Source organism: Eutrema salsugineum, unplaced genomic scaffold (assembly GCF_000478725.1).
Source record: "Eutrema salsugineum unplaced genomic scaffold, Eutsalg1_0 scaffold_10, whole genome shotgun sequence".
NCBI classification, from domain to species: domain Eukaryota; kingdom Viridiplantae; phylum Streptophyta; class Magnoliopsida; order Brassicales; family Brassicaceae; genus Eutrema; species Eutrema salsugineum.
Window position 1 is genome coordinate 5,788,271 of NW_006256908.1, and position 17,787 is coordinate 5,806,057.

The following is a 17,787-nucleotide window of genomic DNA, read 5'->3' on the forward strand; positions in this document are numbered from 1 at the left end:
TCATTTGTTAAAGACCATTAAAATTTAAAGTCTATAATAATTTAACGATCTTTTCTTTTAACTATTAGCATCTAGATATAGATTCACGTTTGAATTTTTTTTACAGCAAATTTACATGGAGTTTGGGTATATATATATATATATATTGTAATATATTATGACAGAATGTTGTTATTTGAATCTTAAACGCCTTTGTTCTGTGTTGTCACAATGCCGTTGGTGCTGACTTAAGATGGGTTGAGTCATTCTTTAACCTCTTTTGTTCTTTTGACGGCAAGTTGAATAGTTTAAAACCTTTTGTCGTATAATAAATTTAACCCAACTTGAGTTTAAATACTGAAACAATGTAAAGGTCGTCGCTATCTTTATAGAAGTGAAATAGAAAATTAAACGGTTTACTGTTTATACCATTCGATTCATAAGAATTAAAAAAGATATGATGTGTCTTCATTAAGTTAGTACATTATACATCGTTTTTAGAATTAAAATCTAAGTAGCATATTCGCTCAATATTAGAACTCTCTCTCTATTTCTGATGGGCGTTAAACTTATCTTAATGACTTTATTTATCATGGTACTCACATTTTTTAAATAATTTATAACGAAGTGCAAGAATCCTGAATATAGTAATGTTCCAAATCTTAAAACGAATTGAACTACTTAATGGTCGAACATACAATATTAAGCCACGTCGTCCGGTCCCCAGCTGTCCAGTGTGCACCTACATTTGAAACCATTCTTCAATACACTTATCTCGTGTTTTACGTGAGTATAATTTTAAAACACATTCTATAAAATGAAACAATTATTGTGTTATTTACTAGTATTTGTATTCAGTTGTGTGTTCTCTACTTCTCTTTAAGAAAGATAATTAGTACACGTTAATCTCAAAAATCAAATACATCAAACGACACGGACACATAAAATTTTGTCATTATAACTACGATAATTCCAAAAGTTTAACTAGTTTTTTAATAAACAGTACCAATTGGACGACAATGTTTAAATTTTCATACAATTTAGTGACTTTTTCCCGTACACTTCAAAAAATAAAAATACATTAGTTGCGCGCGCAAACTTAAAATTAGGTTATAACTTATAACCATGGTAGATATATCCTCGATCCTCAATCCTCAGATCCCAAATGCCTGCTTATTGCCTTTTAATCATTATGCGTTGACACTTTAAAACTCCCAATTTACTTTTTCGGAAAACAAGCCAAAAAAACATAAAAAATACTACTAGTAGTACTATTAATTATAATGCATATGATCATACCTTATCAAGACGATATAAAGTGTTTATATTATCGAGGGCTAATTCTTTATAGCATGTAACCAATCCCATTTATGTGTAGAAAAAAATAACACGTTTTAAATATTTTTTTTAATGATGCGTATATATAAAGGCTGGTTCAAACATTTTAATTGGGTAATCAAGCTCTGCAGCTTCTCAACAATGGCGACCATTCCTTCTCACAACCTTTTTACGATTAACCAGAAGAAGAATTCCATAACCGGTCACTCTTCTTCTTCTTCTTCTTCTTCTTCTTCTTCTTCGTTCAATACCAGCTTCTCTGAAACTTCGTTTATCGATCTCCCGCCGAGAAGATTCCGAGCAGCTACGAGAGCTTTGTCCAGAACCAACGAGGCTTCTTTATCCGCCGTGATTTCGAGGCTCGAGCGAGAAAACCACGGATTAATCGAAGAAACCGAAGGAATCGGAGAAGAGTGGATTACGGCGGAGGATTTTCGCCGCCGCGATAAGAAAGCCGAGGAAGAGAGAAGGCTAAGAGACACGTGGCGTAAGATCCAAGGAGAAGACGATTGGGCCGGGTTAATCGATCCAATGGACCCGGTTCTTAGATCGGAGCTGATCCGTTACGGCGAAATGGCTCAGGCCTGTTACGACGCCTTCGATTTCGATCCTTCCTCGAGATACTGCGGCAGCTCCAGATTCTCCCGCCACGATTTCTTCGATTCGCTCGGAATATTCGATTCCGGCTACGAGGTGGCGCGTTACCTCTACGCGACGTCGAACATAAACCTCCCGAACTTCTTCTCGAAATCGAGATGGTCAAAGGTTTGGAGCAAAAACGCTAATTGGATGGGATACGTCGCGGTTTCCGACGACGAAGCCACGCGTAACCGCCTCGGCCGCCGAGATATCGCGATCGCGTGGAGAGGAACCGTCACGCGGCTCGAGTGGATCGCGGATCTCAAGGATTATTTGAAACCGGTATCCGGTAACAATCTCCGGTGCCCCGACCCGGCCGTTAAAGTCGAATCCGGGTTTCTAGATCTGTACACGGATAAGGACACGACCTGCAGATTCGCGAGATTCTCGGCGCGTGAGCAGATCTTAGCGGAGGTGAAGCGTCTCGTGGAGAAATACGGCGACGACGAAGACGAGGAGCTGAGCATCACCGTGACGGGACATAGTCTCGGCGGCGCGTTGGCGATTTTGAGCGCGTACGACGTGGCGGAGATGGGATTGAATCGGAGTCGGAGCGGGAAGGTGATTCCGGTGACGGTGTTGACTTACGGAGGGCCGCGCGTGGGGAATTTGAGGTTTAAGGAGAGGATTGAGGAGCTTGGAGTGAAGGTGATGAGAGTGGTGAACGTGCACGACGTCGTTCCGAAATCGCCGGGACTGTTTTTGAACGAGAGTGTGCCTCACGCGCTGATGAAGATCGCGGAGGGCTTGCCGTGGTGTTACTGCCACGTGGGGGAGGAGCTGGCGTTGGATCACCAGAACTCGCCGTTCCTTAAATCCTCCGTCGATCTTTCTAACGCTCATAACCTTGAGGCTATGCTCCATCTCCTTGACGGGTCAGTGTCCTCTAATTCTTTTTTTTTTTTTCTTAAAGACGATATTTAGTTCGTTATTCATGCAATATTTTCATAGTTTTTTTTTCTTGGTGTAGCCATGCAACCAAGAATATTTGTAAAATTTGGAAAGCAAAATTACAATTGGCAAAATAATTAGGGTGTCCAAATTTCGATCTAGCTAGGATTACAGATTTATTTTGAGGAAAAAAAAACGAAGAGAAGAAGATGAACTAGAGGCCGACAAAAACAAAAAATTGATTTGATTTAGATGGTGGGACTTTGCAAAACTAAGAGCATGTTCAATGCAGATGCTTAGGAAGAGTGCTTAGATAATTTTAAAAAAAAATTAAATCGTAAATAAAATAATTTAAACATTAATGCTTAAATAAGAGTTGTAAACAGCGATGCTTAACAGATACATATGTTATAAAATGAAGATAATTTTAAATTTAATAATTAAAGAATATTTAAGTATCCCTTTAGAGTTGTTACCATTGAACATGGTCTAATAAATTTATAATTAACTTAAGAAAAGTCGTATAGATTTTGTTGTATTTTTATTTCCACTAAAAGTTGAAAACGACAAAATTAAAGCCGTGGGATATATAGATTGGACAAAGATATATAAAATTCTGTTTTTGATAATTCGATACTCACATAAATAAAATATTTGAGAAGATCAAACAAGTTTGAATATTATATTACGATTTCTGGATTACGTATATTATTGCTGGACTTGCGATATATGAATATGATTGACCCGAGTATCGCGTGAATGTCCGGTTTAGTGATATGCAATTGTATAATACCCATGTTTGCTTTGCATGCATATATTAAATACAAAGGCTATATACATAGTAGTAATGAACTAACGTAAAGATAATTGTACAGGTATCATGGGAAAGGGGAGAGATTTGTGCTGTCTAGTGGGAGAGACCCAGCGTTAGTGAACAAAGCATCGGATTTTCTAAAAGAACACTTTATGGTTCCACCGTTTTGGCGACAAGACGCGAACAAAGGAATGGTGAGGAACAGTGAAGGTCGTTGGATTCAAGCCGAGCGTCTTCGTTCTGAGGATCATCATTCTCCTGATATCCACCATTATCTCTCTCTGCTCCGTCTTCTCCCTTCTTCTTAATTAATCCCACATTTCTTTATATACAAATCCCATTTTCCTTTGTAAATTTCATCACATCCATGTTTTTTGGAAATAAAATGTTTGCATTCACCACACTTGCACGCATAAGCATATACCATTACATCTTTGAAATGCATATGAACGTGCTTATATATATAATACAGACAACACACAAGACATCATGCTGGTCCAGTGGTTTAAGAATTCATCATGCATGTTGGTCAAATTCAGCTAGAAATCGAATCCAGTTCACTGCGTTTTATGTTGATCATTGTAAATGTTCAAGTGGGAATTAAGACAAACTCAGTTTCAGATTGGTATCAATTTTCAGTCCAAGTTTTGATTCAAAAAAAAAATATTGCTATATTTTCATGTCCATTCAAATTGATTACAATCTTTTATGTTTTATATAATTGTATATTGAGATTATTTGAATACATTTGAAAGGTGCTTATATATATTTACACAAAACACAAGACAAGCAAATATGCACTAAGCTGGTTAGATAAAGACATAAAAATGGTGAACGAGTTGAGTTTCCGTATATATAGTAAGATCAGTCTATATCTCCAGCGTTTGAATGTCCAAAATCAATATGGTTATTATGGTAGTCAGATTTAATTAAGTTTATTGATGTATTAGTTGATCTTCCGAGGCTGACTCTTTTTTAAGGGGGTGTTATTCAATCATAAATTTAAAATGAATTTTCTATGTTTTATAATCTTTTAGATTTAAAAATTGATATCAGTTTGATGGATTCATTTGTTTAGATTCTAAAATCTCTGCAATATACACTGGATTTTGATTCTAATAATTTACTCATAAAACTCTATTAAAATTGATTTGAAATGACTTAATGTACAAAGATTTTAAAAATTATTTAGTTTTGAATAACACTGGATTTTAATGAAAGATTTGAAATCTTTATTAAATAACACCAAACTTTAAAACCTCTTAAATATGATTTACAATCAAAAGAACCAATAACACTTGATTTTAAAACATTATTTAGAATCATTAGTTGAATAATAGTGGATTATGGTTGGATTTAAATTCTATTAAAAACCGTGATTGAATAACACCCCTTAAATTCTTTTTCCTTTACGAGTAGATACTACTTACGTTTACGAGGCTAATGGGTTGGTTCAATCGATTCATAATGCAACGACTATAATAAATTGTAGTATTGGGAAAGGACTGCTTTTGAGTCTTTGACCGTCCCATTTGAAAATTTAACCTATTATAAATACCCCAGCCTTCCACTCTCGTTTCTCATTCCCACAAATCTTAGAAATCACGTAAGACACTTAACTAAGAATTTAAGAATGGGAGGAAAAGGTGGCAGCGGTGGAGGTGGAAAGGGCGGTGGTGGTGGCGAAGCGGTGGAGGAGGAAGGAGCGGTGGTGGTGGTGGCGGTGGAGGAGGGAAAGGCGGCGGTGGTGGAGGGGGAGGAGGAGGGAAAAGTGGTGGCGGTGGAGGAGGAGGGAAAAGTGGTGGCGGTGGAGGAGGAGGAGGCTACATGGTAGCTCCGGGGAGCAATGGATCTTCTTACATTTCAAGAGATAACTTTGAGAGTGACCCTAAAGGTTACTTTGATAATCTGCATGGTAGCAAGTGAATCATGTCTCTGTTTTTAAATTGTATGCGTTGAAGATCCTTATTGTACTACCAAATATATTATCTAATAACGATCAAATAAAAATCAGCCTATTTACCTTATTCTTCTTCAATCCTCCGTTTTTAATTGTATGGTCCCTTTCTTGAATTTGGATATTAGTGTTACTTAATGAATTACGTACTTCAACCCAAAAGAAAAACCATTTACAAATCAATATACTTATCAAATCAATATTGTTATAAGTTCATCCTCCAAAAGTAAATTGCTTTCAAGAGACACTGCTACTCTTGATGTTCTTCGTTTCAATGACTCAAAACAACAATATAATCTTAACTCTTACGGCTATACAACTAATCCATTTCAGTGGTCTGGTTTTGTTGAAATTTTAATTATGTTTAATCATCATCATCTACGAGTCTACGAGGGAGTGTTGCCCAAAAAAAGAGATGTACACAGGAAAATAGTCTTTTTAATCTTTACTTCAAATTACAAGAAACCAGAAGAACATTGGTGATTCATTGTCCTCACATGAACATGGAAACGGAGAAAGATGAACACTGAAGCTAAAAGAGGACATATATAGTTCAATGTTTTAGAGTGAAAGACCAGATTCTTCATCCTCCTCGAGAGAAGAAGTGTAGACAAAGTAGAAAGTCCAGATCAAACCAAACACTCCAAAAAGAATCCAACCCAAGAGGTTGTTGCTAAGCCCAAAAGGCAATCCTGTTCCTTCCGTTGACATCCTGTCATCCACCAAAGCCATCGCCGGGTTACTCATCACAGCCGTCAAAGCCGCCGTTGCCGCCGCTGAAACTCCAGCTCCCACGACTGAGACGTTTTCTTGCTTTTTCTCCATCGAGCATCTCACTCCTCCCTTCCTCTTACTCATTGGAGGCAAACCTGAGCAATAATAATAATAATAATCAAATTCCACAACTCTAAAGCAATGAGTTCCATATTCGTTTCTTTACTTCTTGTTGATTCATACATAGCCAGACTAAGCAACCATAGATCTTCACTTTGTACATAACCGGATTGAGTTTCTAGTACAAGATGAGATCTGAGAAAGAAAGTAAGAAGAAGAAAAAGAAGAAAAGAGAAGGACTTTACCAAGAACAGGTGTGGATACTGCAACGGTGGGCTTGAGAAGAAGAGCTGGACGAGCGACGGAGATGGTGGAAGCAGAGGCAGTGAAGCTAGCCATTTCTCTCTTCTTTTGCTTCCACAACTACAAACTCTCTTCAATTTGAGTTTTTGTTTTCTTTTTTTTGTTTGTTCTCTCTTGTGTTCTATAGCAACAACACAACCTTTAATTTCTTTGCTTGCGACTAAATCAGTGGTGGAAAAAATCTATCAGAATCAACACAAGCCATCCAACTTGGATATGATTCTATCCATACTCCACCAATAGCTTCCATCCACGTGTCATATTTCATCTCTTTCCCTCCAACACAATCTTTTTCTCTCTTCTCAAATGGTGGATTATAAATTTATTAAATAAACCAAAACGGAGGTCAAGACAATGAACAAAACTCTCTGTTTCTTTTAACTGAAAGCTCTTGAGAAAAATTGGTGTGGTGTATTCAAAAAATAACAAAAGATTTACACAAGAGATATCGTAAAAAAGAATGAAGCTAATTATAACAATGACAAAGAAGAAAAGAATCGAATTGAACCTAAAGCTTTGTGGAATTTTGTTTTGTGAAAAAAAGAATCAATCGTGAATGTTGCACCGTTGTAAGTATGGGTGATGGTAAGCTACATGTATGTTCCAGTACCGTTTGTATTTGTCTATCCCGATATCAAGCCACGGTTTCATGATCCCGTCGTAGTGTATAACCGCTGCTTGTTCGATGTCGCTTGCTTTGACTCCTGATTCGTGACCTAACCCAACCACATTCCATCTCTTCTCCAATGGTAACATTTGCCCCAAGAAAGTCAACCAACCTATTGGCAAGCTCCCTGCTTTCCACAGATTTCTTTTTACTCCCTGCAACCAAAAATATTTCAAAAACCAACACATATACGTGTATGTAAGATGCGAGAGGACTAAAAAGAGAATGAAATGTGTTATTACCAGGTCGAAGTATTTCAGGTATACAGATGTCAAGTCTTGTCTTCTCCATTCTGCAAGGTCGAATAGATTCATCCCGAATGCCCAAGTGCAAGCCTTGGGATCAAGTCTCTGAGCAACCCATGCATCTGAGAAATTTATGAATGTGTCCATCGAATGAAATGAAGGTTCATTTTCGAGACAAGTCTCTACAGCTCCTACAACTTTCCCCTTCATATCAAGGCTCCACAGTCTGCTAAGGTCTCTCTGAACAACTACATCATGGTCGAATAATACGATCTTGTTCAGACCTGGGAAAATATCTGGGAGATAGAACCGTGCATGGTTGAGAGATGAAATGAGTCGTGGGTCACTTGAATTTTGCTTCATCAGCAACTGAGCATGGTCCAAAGGCAGGACATTCATGTCATCAACGTTTAGGATTTGGACTGTAGCTCTGCTGTCTGGGTTTAATATAAACCACATTGAGATTGATGGGTAATTGAGTGAATCCGTCACCACATGGAATACTATTTTTCCCGGGTCCTGCAAGCAGCGATATAAACAGTTAAACAGCAGAAACTTGGACATATTGTCTTACGTGCATAAACCAAACCACAGGTTTTGACTAAAAAACAAACGGATCCTGCATTATGAAGTGGCTCAGATAAACGATATGAACTAGTATAAGATGCTTTACAATAATAACTGGAGTAACAATATGGATCATAAATTTTGAACATGAAAACATAGAACAGAACAAGGTGTCTCAACAGTAAATAGAAAAGACGAAGTTGTTCATCGAACAAAGAGCACAAAACGTAACTTTCTTTTCCTAGTTCCATAACCGGAAAATCCTATGGTATTAACCACAATAGAAGTCTAACGCATTCTGTCTAGATATCAAATTCACAAGTATAGAACCAGAACCAGAACCAGTCGAAAGAAAGAGAACAAAAGTGAGGCATTTACCTTCGCCGAGGAAATTGTAGAGTTAACAACAACCGCACAGGCCAAAACATTGTCAGAAAAGACAACATAATGGTAGAGATCAGGATTGTTATAACTTTGTTGCAAAAGCTCCTTTTTTTCATGATCCAGGGTAAAGTATTCTGTTGTCAACCGCATTGAGAGGCAGTGAAGCCCTTTTGGGGTAGTCCTTGCTGCAAGCTGCATTAAATGTGCTGCTTGCTTCTTCTGCGCCCGAGCTTGCTCTTCGGATTTATAAGTCATGGCATGGAGTTTGGTAGCAATGGCAGGGCAGTTGTGAAAGACACGACTGACCTTGAATAAAGCAAGTTCCATGGCCTTCAATCTTTGAGGAGAGCTAAAAGAAACAAAACACTTCTGTATGACTCTTCTAAATCAGCATAATATTCAGTAAAAACTTTTAGCTTTGTAATTAGATGCCAAAGTAATTTACTAGATGGAACAGGAATCCCTTTGAATCAATCACCTGTGCTTACCTCTTTGACAAATGCTTATCTTTGGTGGCATCACCGACAGCCCGTTCCAGCTCTTTTGTTCGAACTCTCAACTCCTTCACTATCTGGGAATTATTCCCAGGTAGGGCCAAATTAAGATAGGCTTTTGCTTGGATTATTTTGTCGCGGATCTCCTTTACCTTCTCATTTGTTGCTCTTTCAAGCTGAACCCTTGTATTCTTTTCACTCTTAGCTAAAGGGGGTCGAAATTCAGTTTTATGATTAAGTTGAATATCTTTTGCTGAAAGTTCCTCCTGAGCCAAAGGTAAAAGAAAGGGAAAAAAATGCAAAATTAAAGCAAAATATCTGACTATCTCGGAGTACAGTTTAATTTGGGTTGCCTATACACATGTGTTGGCAAGGTCCATAGAAGAAAGTGTTCTGTGAGTTGATTTTAAGATGCTAGGATCAACATTGTGAATTGCTTCAAAACCTAATCACTACTCAAGTTCGATTAATCTTTAAATCGACTGAATTAAAATACGTACCCCTGCATTAGAGCTTACTGTGGTTTGCTGTGAAACTACTGCTCGTTCCTCATTGGTTTGGAGATTGTTTCCTGAAACTCATGGTATCCACAGATAAGAAAGCTTACACGATAATGACACCAAAATAAAATAACACAAGATCGTAAAATTTTTGACCCCCACCAGTTTCTGAAAGAGCAGTTGTTTTGTCTCCCTCAATATACTGCAAAGCATCAGGAGGTTTATCAGAAGAAGTAGACCAAACAACAGGATTTAACTCCTGATCATGTAGAATTCTTTTAGACTCCTTGAAGCCTTCTTCTTCCTGAATTACAACGCAAAACGATTGAACAAAATGAATGCTCCAACACGGTTAAATGATGTGAGTGGCAGCGAACAGAACCTGTTCAATAGCCGTAAGTCTAAGATCATTCGGCTTATATCTCTGCAGAATATAAGTTGCATCTCAGTTGTTCATTTCTCGTCAAACAAAATATTGGCACAAGTAAACAGAAATACTCTAGATTCCTGGAGATGATCAAAACAGGGATCTAAGCACAGGATATACTTACAATGTCGGATACCTCTTCAATAAATTCTCCTCTATCTGCCAGAAAACAATCAGTAAACAAAATCAAAAGTTTTGTAGATGCGTAATCCAAAAGCTGAGACCACAACAGCGATTCCAGAGATTCAATCAAGGCAATCGAGCAACTCTACACATGATGCTCCATCCACTATACTATATTCCATATCCATCAATCAAACATCCACGAAACAAAAAATAGACAGCGAATCGAAGAAACCGATCAAGAAGAAGCTCACCAACGGAAGTGATGCTCTTGAGCCGATTCGAAACGAAAACAATCGGAGCGAAAACGGATAACAATAGCAGCGAGAGGATCAATATCCTCCGCCGACGACGAAATTGATTCATCAATGTACGAAACTTCTCAGATAGCTCTTCATATATTATACTTGTGTCCCTTTAATCGTTCTCCACGAAGAAGAAGAAGCACATCCCAGAGGGGAGAGACACAGATCTCGGAGATTCCCTGCTTGATTAACAAGCAATCAATGAATGAAACGATGAACAGCTTAGGGCTTCGAGATCCTTCCGCAATTGGTGGCCTTCTAATGCGAGAGTCTTTATACTCTACGCTTTCATCTCCGGTGATTCAGAGCTTCCTCGTGCATGTTCGGGGACTTCTGCTCTTTTTTTTTTTTTTTACTTAATACAGAAAATAAAATAAAAATAAACTTTTTAAATTATATTAATTAGGCTTTTGGAAATGGATTAATGTAGAGATGTCAAATGTTACCGAGTTATAGGCGATGAGATCTAGTGCGACGCGGTGTACATGTGAAGGCATGTGATACTAAATACTAATGCTCTTGATGAAGGTGCATATTATGCCACACTTTGTCTTCTTTTTTTATTGGTTTCCATGGAAGATTCTCCCAAACTACCATTTATGTTTCGACACGTGGTCGAAGCTATGGTCCACATGAGATATTCAAACGTAGAAGTTCGTAGCTTGTACCTTGGAGGAATTTGGGGGGATTTGTTTAGAGTTTTATCAGATAGATGACGATAAGAGTGAAGATAACCAAATGATAATAATGTGCTTAACGAATAACGATCTTTTTGATTCACTCCCATATGATTATGGTGGCAACATACTATTGAATTATGATTTTGTGAATCAAAATGAAGTAAAAGTCTAAAATATTAGTTTTTTAAAAATGTTATAAACATTTGATAGAGAATAGATAACTAAATGATCAAAAACTCATCACCACATTTTAATTTTTTTTTGGGTCCATATCCGTATTTTTCTTATTCTAATTTTGTTATAATCAACTGAATGATTCACACAAAAATCCAAACTAACTTCACCTAACTTTATTCATAAGGGCAATTAAATTTTAAGAAAGTAAGACACGCATTAAAAACATGTTTAACTGACTCTAATTCGTAACGTAGACAGGTTGTGTTAAATGATAGAAATCTAATTTGAAGACAAAATTCACATCTAAGGACTCTAAATTTTTGTAAGATTCTATGATATTGATTCCAAACTTCAAATTTGCAGCAATCGAAAATATCTACTCTCTTGATTACAATGGTCGACTTATAGTATACTGTGTGTTACTTTGTATTATGACTTCACTTTTTTTTTTTATCAACCTAAATACCTAAAACGGTTTGACTAGCCTAACCAAATCGGTGATATCGAATTTACATAAATAACATTATCAGAATAGACATGAGCATTTTTGTTAGGTTGTCCGTTTTCGAATTCTTTGCACGTAAGATATATGATATAAGAAAAAAACTGAACATATCTTTCATCTTCCTAATATCCTTCAAGTGTAGAATAACAATTGACAATTTTTCGAGTGCAGATACCATCTTTATCAACTCCGAACAATTTGTTACAAAAACTATTGTCTTCTGGTTCTCGAGCATACAATGCATAACCCATATGAGAGCTTTTATTTCTACAATGCCCTTCACCTTATGTATTTTGGATTTTGTAAAATGGCAACATAAATTGACTTTTTGTATAGTCTTTTATTCATTTTTTGCTAAGAAGTATTTTATTCATTGCAAAGCATTTTGAACAATGAAAATAACCTTGGAAACCACGAGTTCTCTAAGCATGTTAAAGTTTCCAATCCTTGGTCTTACATATTTATTGCTTGATTTACCACATTATATAAAGTTTTGTTTTCAATTTTTTCTCCAGAATTTTACCACAATTTATATAGTCTTGTTTTCATCACCTCTACATATGCCATATATGTATTTGTTTTATTATTGTATCCAATCATTGAGAGCCAAATACTCTGTCAACTTATTTGGTGCCTCCACTATATTTTATCTAAATTTCTTTAATTTCGTTTAATTAATTCATTCACTTTTTTCTCTCATAATAATCGAAGTTTTTAACTTTTTATGACTTGCACTGACTTGCGAGTAGAAAATCGAAATGACTTGCGAGTGTAAAATCGCAGAGCTTTGCGAGTAAAAAATCGCTGCTGGACTTGGCAATGGCAACCACATCAGACAATGCTCCACGGAAAAGCCCACTCAACAAAAATGGAAAAAACAAAAAAGAAAAAAGAAAAAAATGGAAAAAAATAAATAAAAAGAGGAGGAAACGTCGTCTTTTTACTCTCTACGGGTTTGTTTCTCTTCTCCACAAGACCCTTTTTATTAGACGAGACGAGCCTTAAGCTTAACCCTTCTTCTTCGATTTCAGATCGTATCCTCAATTTAATAATCTCCTTATTTTCCACCAAATCTGTCTCCATTCTCTCACCATTAACAATCTCTCTGTTCTCCTTCCTCAGAAATCACCAACCCGCTCTTTTCTCCGTCTTCTCCATCACTCTATTTCGTCCGATTCAGACTTTTAATTTTACTTTCGTTTCTTCTCGACCCTTTTCCGCTAAATTCACTGTGTAGATTCTATCGGATTCGGATTTGAATGTAGCTATCGCCGAAGAGAGGTGAACGTAAATCTGGGGGCTTCTTTTATTCTGGGTCGTCGTTTTTTGGTCTACATGCAGTTTTGGGGATAGTACGTGCGATTAAGCGAGGAATCTTCGTCTAGACAGAGGAAAAGGCTGTAAACGAGTCGTGGGAGAGCAATGGAAGGAGACATGGTGGCTAAGGTGAAGAGGGAGACGGTGGTGGCATGCATGACTTGTCCTCTCTGCGACAAGCTCCTCCGTGACGCCACCACTATTTCCGAGTGCCTTCACACGTGTTAGTTCTTCTTTCCCCTTTTCGATTTACGTTTGAATTCGTCTTTTCTCTGTGAAATTTTTTCACTCGCGACTCGCAATTACTGGGTTTTCTCGTGTATTTTCGTTGTTTGATTGATGATTTGTGTGTTTATGCTCTGTATACATTGAAATTCCGTGAAATTAAATGTTGTTAGTCTCGTCTTCCACTGATATTTTGCTTCTCCTCGATATCTCAATTGATTTGATGAAAAATTAGTATTTTCGGGGTCAATGATGAGTTTGTTGGTTTTTCTCAACAAGAGTTGTTGTTGACCAAAATCTGTAAATTTTGTTTCCATCTAGCCTGCAAGAATCCTCCTTTTGTTTGGCTATTTAGGTTAGTTGTTTTTGAAATTTGCCAGTGTTTTCTTCGTCAACGATGGCATGTTGGTTACTCATAGGCTTTTTCTGGAATTTGGTTTTGGCTAATCATGTCATGTACCTGCATGTCGTTGGTTAGGTGGGAGCTGCGTTGTTGTTATATGCAGCATGTAAGTTGTGTGTTGGGAAAGTTTCAACTAATAAAAGTGACTAGTACTAGTCGTTTGTGTTACAGCCTCTTTACTTCTTCAAGATACTGTTCAATTAAGACACTTTAGATATATTTCTATTTGGAAGATCTCACTGGCGTTAGTTTCATTTAATTCTTAGGGTACTAGCGATCTTTCTGCATGCCGAATGATTTACTGCATTATCTGGTATTTACTGCCTGTCAAGTAATTTGGTAGCATCTGATATAAAGGCATATTGTTCTTACTTGATAGCTACTATCTATTGAAATCAGATAAGTTATTATCTTATGCAGTTTGTAGAAAATGCATATATGAGAAAATCACAGAGGATGAGATAGAGTGCTGTCCAGTATGCGATATTGACCTCGGGGGTACCCCACTGGAGAAACTAAGGTAGGTTATTCTCCTCCTCTAAATTCTAATCCGTATCATTGTTACATAATTGTCTCATGAGGTTTGGTTTAGCAGTGATTCCCGTCTTTCTATATTATATTGCTACTGTGAAGCCTTTTGGCTCTTACTGTGAAACGAATAACTTTAACATAAAGCTCACAAGTTGTGCACGATTATGCTGAAACGTGTCAAATATGGAAGGTTTTTCTATAGTTTTTCTGGCATAATGTGGAATTAATCAAGTAAATCATTTAATATGTTGATTACCTTTCGCTGACATCAACTAGTTTTGATTAGAGCCAGAATTAATTTTCTTTAGTATTATCTCTCTCTTAATTGTTATATCTTTGTTGGTGGTGAACTTATGCATTTGCTAAGGAGCCACTCTTATGCATGTATCTTAGGCCTGACCACATTTTGCAAGACTTGAGAGCCAAAATATTTCCCTTAAAACGAAAAAGAGAGAGGGCGCCTGAAGTTGTGTCCTCAATCACATTACCTGCAAGGAGAAAAGAGAGGTCTATCTCGTCTTTGGTGGTAAGCACACCTAGGGTTTCAGCACAAACTGGTACAACAGGAAAAAGAACAAAATCTGCACGAGGTAGTGGTTCATTCACTAAGAGAACAGTGAAGAAGGAAGAAGAAGTTGGAGATGATCATACAGAGAGTGCAAGCTCGCCTGAAACACTTAAAAAATTCACTCAGAATAAAAGACAGGTAAAGAAGGTGAATTCTCTCTTTAGCTTTGAGTTTCTTTCTTTTTGGTACACTATGGAAAGTAGGTTGTGCATTTCCAGCTTCAGAGTCATTACCCCTAAGACAATGTCATATTTTCCAGGAGCAGACATCATCATGTTTATGTAATTTTTTGATTTTATAAGTCTAGCTTGGACCATGGTCGATTTTGGACGTCAAGTCCAAACACAACCTTATGATCTTCAGATAGTTCCCCACATATTTATTTGTTTTTCCTTTTTTTTTGGTTTTTACTGCAGTCTTCATATGCAGAGCCTAACCAGTCTCTCTCTAATCGAAGAAACAAGGATGTTAATGAACCTTGGGATTCCAAAGTACATCTTTGGAAACCTTTAAACTTTCTTGTGGATGTGGCAAACGGAACAAAGCCCTTAAAGTCTTCTAGTTCTCAAGGGTTGGACCCAAAATCTGAGCATGGAGATGCATCTCACAATGATGTGAGTAAAACCAAAACAAAGGATCATAAAAGAAAATGTAAACTCGAGGAAGAGATCAGCAAAAATGGTGATCCTACAACATCAGAAACTGCTACGCTTAAAAGAACGCGTAGGACTCGCCGTAAAAGGTCATCCACTTTCGGTGATTCAAGCATTCCACCACTACTAGATGGAGCAAGCCTGAAACTGGATAGGAGAAATGGTCCGGTTTGGTTCTCCCTTGTAGCGTCAAATAATCAGTGAGATTCTTGCTCTGTATCTGAGTTTTTTACTAATGTTCAAGATTTTCTTGGTTTTATTATTCTCTGTCTTGGTATCTTGACAAGACTTGCTTGTTTCAGGGAAGGAGAAACATCCTTGCCTCAGATTCCAGCAAACTACTTGAGAATAAGGTAAGTTTTGAAGGCTCTATTTTTATTTAACTGAGCTTTTCTATGTCAAATATTACTTTTTTTGCATTTATACCTTTCTCCATAAAGCCTTCAGTTTTTTTTTGGCCACATCTCACACTTAATTTTCTGGATTGGAAGAATTGAGTTGATCCGCTGTATTATATATGATAGGGATGGAAATATTCCTGTTTCTTTTATCCAAAAGTACCTCATGAGGAAGCTTGATCTCAAGAGTGAAACTGAGGTAAGCATCCTTTTTAAATGCAGTTGCTACTTTTCTGTTTCTAGCTTGTATCCACTCCGTCTAACATGGAATCACATAGACCTGACCGTAGTTTTATAGATCGAGTCAGTTCCTGTTCTTGAGGTCCATAATTGTTAGTAGTAGTAACTTTAAACTTTTATGACTCGCCATCCACAACTATATGGTGATAGAGAAAAATTCTTTGAGATCATGGCTAATGAGTCTCGCCGGTTTGTAAATCTAAACTCGACACTGACCTTACTTACATGTTAGTTAGCTAGAAATCCAAAATGTATGAACTAACATCAACTCACTTTTGTTTCCTTGTGTATCGCGATTCGCGAGTGCTCTCTGACTCTGAAGATCTGGACATTTCTGACTATCGGCTTGATTCTTTGAACCATGGAAATGCCTTGTATTGAATCTTAACAAGACTCGTTTATGTTTCTTTTTAAAACAGGTGGAGATAAGATGTATGGGAGAACCAGTGATCCCAACGTTGCAGCTTCACAGCTTAGTGGAGCTATGGTTGCAGACAACTTCAAAGCATCAAAGAGTCGCTGCATCGATAGGTTCCTCTGCAAAGGAATTTGTAATGGTGCTAGTTTATGCTCGGAAGCTCCTTGAAGGCAACAACTAAAAGAACTGTTTAAGACTCTCCTGCAGAAGAAACACAAGATTAATCTTCTTTTTTTCCATTGAATCTTTCCTAAACCGAGAAGAAGAAGTGAAGTGCAGGAGCAGTCGAATGTGTTGTGTAGTGTAGTTTAAATATATAAATTTTTCTTATATAATCTTTAAATGAATGATTGGTGAGACAGACACTTTGTTGTCTAAGCAGATTCAAAATTGCTTTTTTATAAGAGGTTATGTCCTTTTTGGACATTTGATTGTATGATAGGATAATGTTGTCATTTCTATGAAACATTTGTTTCCTGGTTTGGACTAAATGAGAAGTACACGGAATTCTTGTGAACCGAATGACTTGGGAATTTACTAAGAAGTCAACAGAATTATTGAAGACGTTTGCATAATTCAATTTTGAAACTTTCTATTTATTTTAAACATATTAATAATTGGAATTTCAAAAACAACATTGGATGCTAAAAATGTTAGATTGACGGTATATTGGGGAAAAGCTTCTAACACTAAACAACAACATTTACCAATTAACCTTTTTGAACACATCAGTGGATATATTTGTCTTCATCTAGCTAAACTTTTTGCTAAACACATCATTGATTTCTACTAAAAATCCGTCGAAGACAAAGACACGTTTATACTAAAAGTAACCGTTAGAAACTGCGAAAAAGGGTTGGGTTCCACTTTTTTTTACTTTCAAAGTAAACTCAAAAACTTGGAATTAAACGATCTGCTTTTTGTTTAACTTCGTGGATAACGATGACATGATGAGCCATGCAACAATCTTTACTCTTTTAGATTAGAATGTCCTTGACATTATGAAGCTAAAATCTGATTTAATATACTTATAGAGAAGCCTAATTGCTTGTTTTGGGTTTATTAGTTAATTAACTAAGGAGTCTAGGACACAAACGAGTCTTACCTAAATTAAGGTCTTCGAATGGGACCCACCTCTGAAATCTGTGACTGACGCCGGTTTCGTTCCTTCTCCTTTTTCTCTTTGCTTTCCCAAAATTAAAGTT

The 17,787-nt window shown here is 36.9% G+C and overlaps 5 protein-coding genes across 6 annotated transcripts; 3 read left to right on the forward strand and 2 right to left on the reverse strand.

The window, feature by feature from the left end:
• Window positions 1–1,330: 1,330 nt before the first annotated feature.
• LOC18026875 (phospholipase A1-Igamma2, chloroplastic) lies at window positions 1,331–4,064 on the forward strand. Its single transcript, XM_006410096.2, has 2 exons — window positions 1,331–2,831; window positions 3,723–4,064. Exons 1-2 carry the CDS (start codon window positions 1,390–1,392, stop codon window positions 3,967–3,969), a joined length of 1,689 nt encoding a protein of 562 aa, XP_006410159.2. The 5' UTR covers window positions 1,331–1,389; the 3' UTR covers window positions 3,970–4,064.
• A 1,230-nt stretch (window positions 4,065–5,294) lies between these two features.
• On the forward strand, window positions 5,295–5,669 carry LOC112081641 (probable H/ACA ribonucleoprotein complex subunit 1). The gene is made up of 2 exons (XM_024148477.1): window positions 5,295–5,334; window positions 5,415–5,669. The coding sequence occupies exons 1-2, from the start codon at window positions 5,295–5,297 to the stop codon at window positions 5,585–5,587; spliced, it is 213 nt and encodes a 70-aa protein (XP_024004245.1). The 3' UTR covers window positions 5,588–5,669.
• A 367-nt stretch (window positions 5,670–6,036) lies between these two features.
• Window positions 6,037–7,019, reverse strand: LOC18026877 (photosystem II reaction center W protein, chloroplastic). The gene is made up of 2 exons (XM_006410097.2): window positions 6,698–7,019; window positions 6,037–6,487 (listed from the first exon to the last, which is right to left on the reverse strand). Exons 1-2 carry the CDS (start codon window positions 6,789–6,791, stop codon window positions 6,180–6,182), a joined length of 402 nt encoding a protein of 133 aa, XP_006410160.1. The 5' UTR covers window positions 6,792–7,019; the 3' UTR covers window positions 6,037–6,179.
• Window positions 7,020–7,119: 100 nt separating this feature from the next.
• On the reverse strand, window positions 7,120–10,852 carry LOC18026878 (probable galacturonosyltransferase 5). The gene is made up of 9 exons (XM_024148472.1): window positions 10,417–10,852; window positions 10,164–10,198; window positions 9,995–10,036; window positions 9,775–9,916; window positions 9,613–9,683; window positions 9,107–9,378; window positions 8,613–8,967; window positions 7,665–8,186; window positions 7,120–7,577 (listed from the first exon to the last, which is right to left on the reverse strand). The coding sequence occupies exons 1-9, from the start codon at window positions 10,526–10,528 to the stop codon at window positions 7,302–7,304; spliced, it is 1,827 nt and encodes a 608-aa protein (XP_024004240.1). The 5' UTR covers window positions 10,529–10,852; the 3' UTR covers window positions 7,120–7,301.
• A 1,951-nt stretch (window positions 10,853–12,803) lies between these two features.
• LOC18026879 (E3 ubiquitin protein ligase DRIP2) lies at window positions 12,804–17,081 on the forward strand. Of its 2 annotated transcripts, none has more exons than XM_024148179.1 (7): window positions 12,804–13,369; window positions 14,195–14,294; window positions 14,699–15,020; window positions 15,290–15,726; window positions 15,829–15,879; window positions 16,051–16,123; window positions 16,584–17,081. In XM_024148179.1, exons 1-7 carry the CDS (start codon window positions 13,252–13,254, stop codon window positions 16,761–16,763), a joined length of 1,281 nt encoding a protein of 426 aa, XP_024003947.1. In that variant the 5' UTR covers window positions 12,804–13,251; the 3' UTR covers window positions 16,764–17,081. The 2 variants fall into 2 exon arrangements, with proteins under 2 accessions (XP_024003947.1, XP_006410163.1); XM_006410100.2 differs by having other exon boundaries at window positions 14,699–15,011.
• The last annotated feature ends 706 nt before the right edge of the window (window positions 17,082–17,787 follow it).

Bases quoted from the DNA above. Each gene is read 5' to 3' on its own strand.
- LOC18026878 (XM_024148472.1), bottom strand. From the start codon at position 10,528: ATGAATCAATTTCGTCGTCGGCGGAGGATATTGATCCTCTCGCTGCTA. The intron at 10,199-10,416 runs GTGAGCTTCTTC...GTTTTCTGGCAG, and splicing joins CAAGAGCATCACTTCCGTTG to ATAGAGGAGAATTTATTGAA. The intron at 9,917-9,994 runs GTTCTGTTCGCT...GTTGTAATTCAG, and splicing joins GACTTACGGCTATTGAACAG to GAAGAAGAAGGCTTCAAGGA.
- LOC18026875 (XM_006410096.2), top strand. From the start codon at position 1,390: ATGATGCGTATATATAAAGGCTGGTTCAAACATTTTAATTGGGTAATC. The intron at 2,832-3,722 runs GTCAGTGTCCTC...ATAATTGTACAG, and splicing joins ATGCTCCATCTCCTTGACGG to GTATCATGGGAAAGGGGAGA.
- LOC18026877 (XM_006410097.2), bottom strand. From the start codon at position 6,791: ATGGCTAGCTTCACTGCCTCTGCTTCCACCATCTCCGTCGCTCGTCCA. The intron at 6,488-6,697 runs GTAAAGTCCTTC...ATTATTGCTCAG, and splicing joins AGTATCCACACCTGTTCTTG to GTTTGCCTCCAATGAGTAAG.
- LOC18026879 (XM_024148179.1), top strand. From the start codon at position 13,252: ATGGAAGGAGACATGGTGGCTAAGGTGAAGAGGGAGACGGTGGTGGCA. The intron at 14,295-14,698 runs GTAGGTTATTCT...CATGTATCTTAG, and splicing joins ACCCCACTGGAGAAACTAAG to GCCTGACCACATTTTGCAAG. The intron at 15,880-16,050 runs GTAAGTTTTGAA...TATATATGATAG, and splicing joins GCAAACTACTTGAGAATAAG to GGATGGAAATATTCCTGTTT.
- LOC112081641 (XM_024148477.1), top strand. From the start codon at position 5,295: ATGGGAGGAAAAGGTGGCAGCGGTGGAGGTGGAAAGGGCG. The intron at 5,335-5,414 runs GTGGTGGTGGCG...GCGGTGGTGGAG, and splicing joins CGGTGGAGGTGGAAAGGGCG to GGGGAGGAGGAGGGAAAAGT.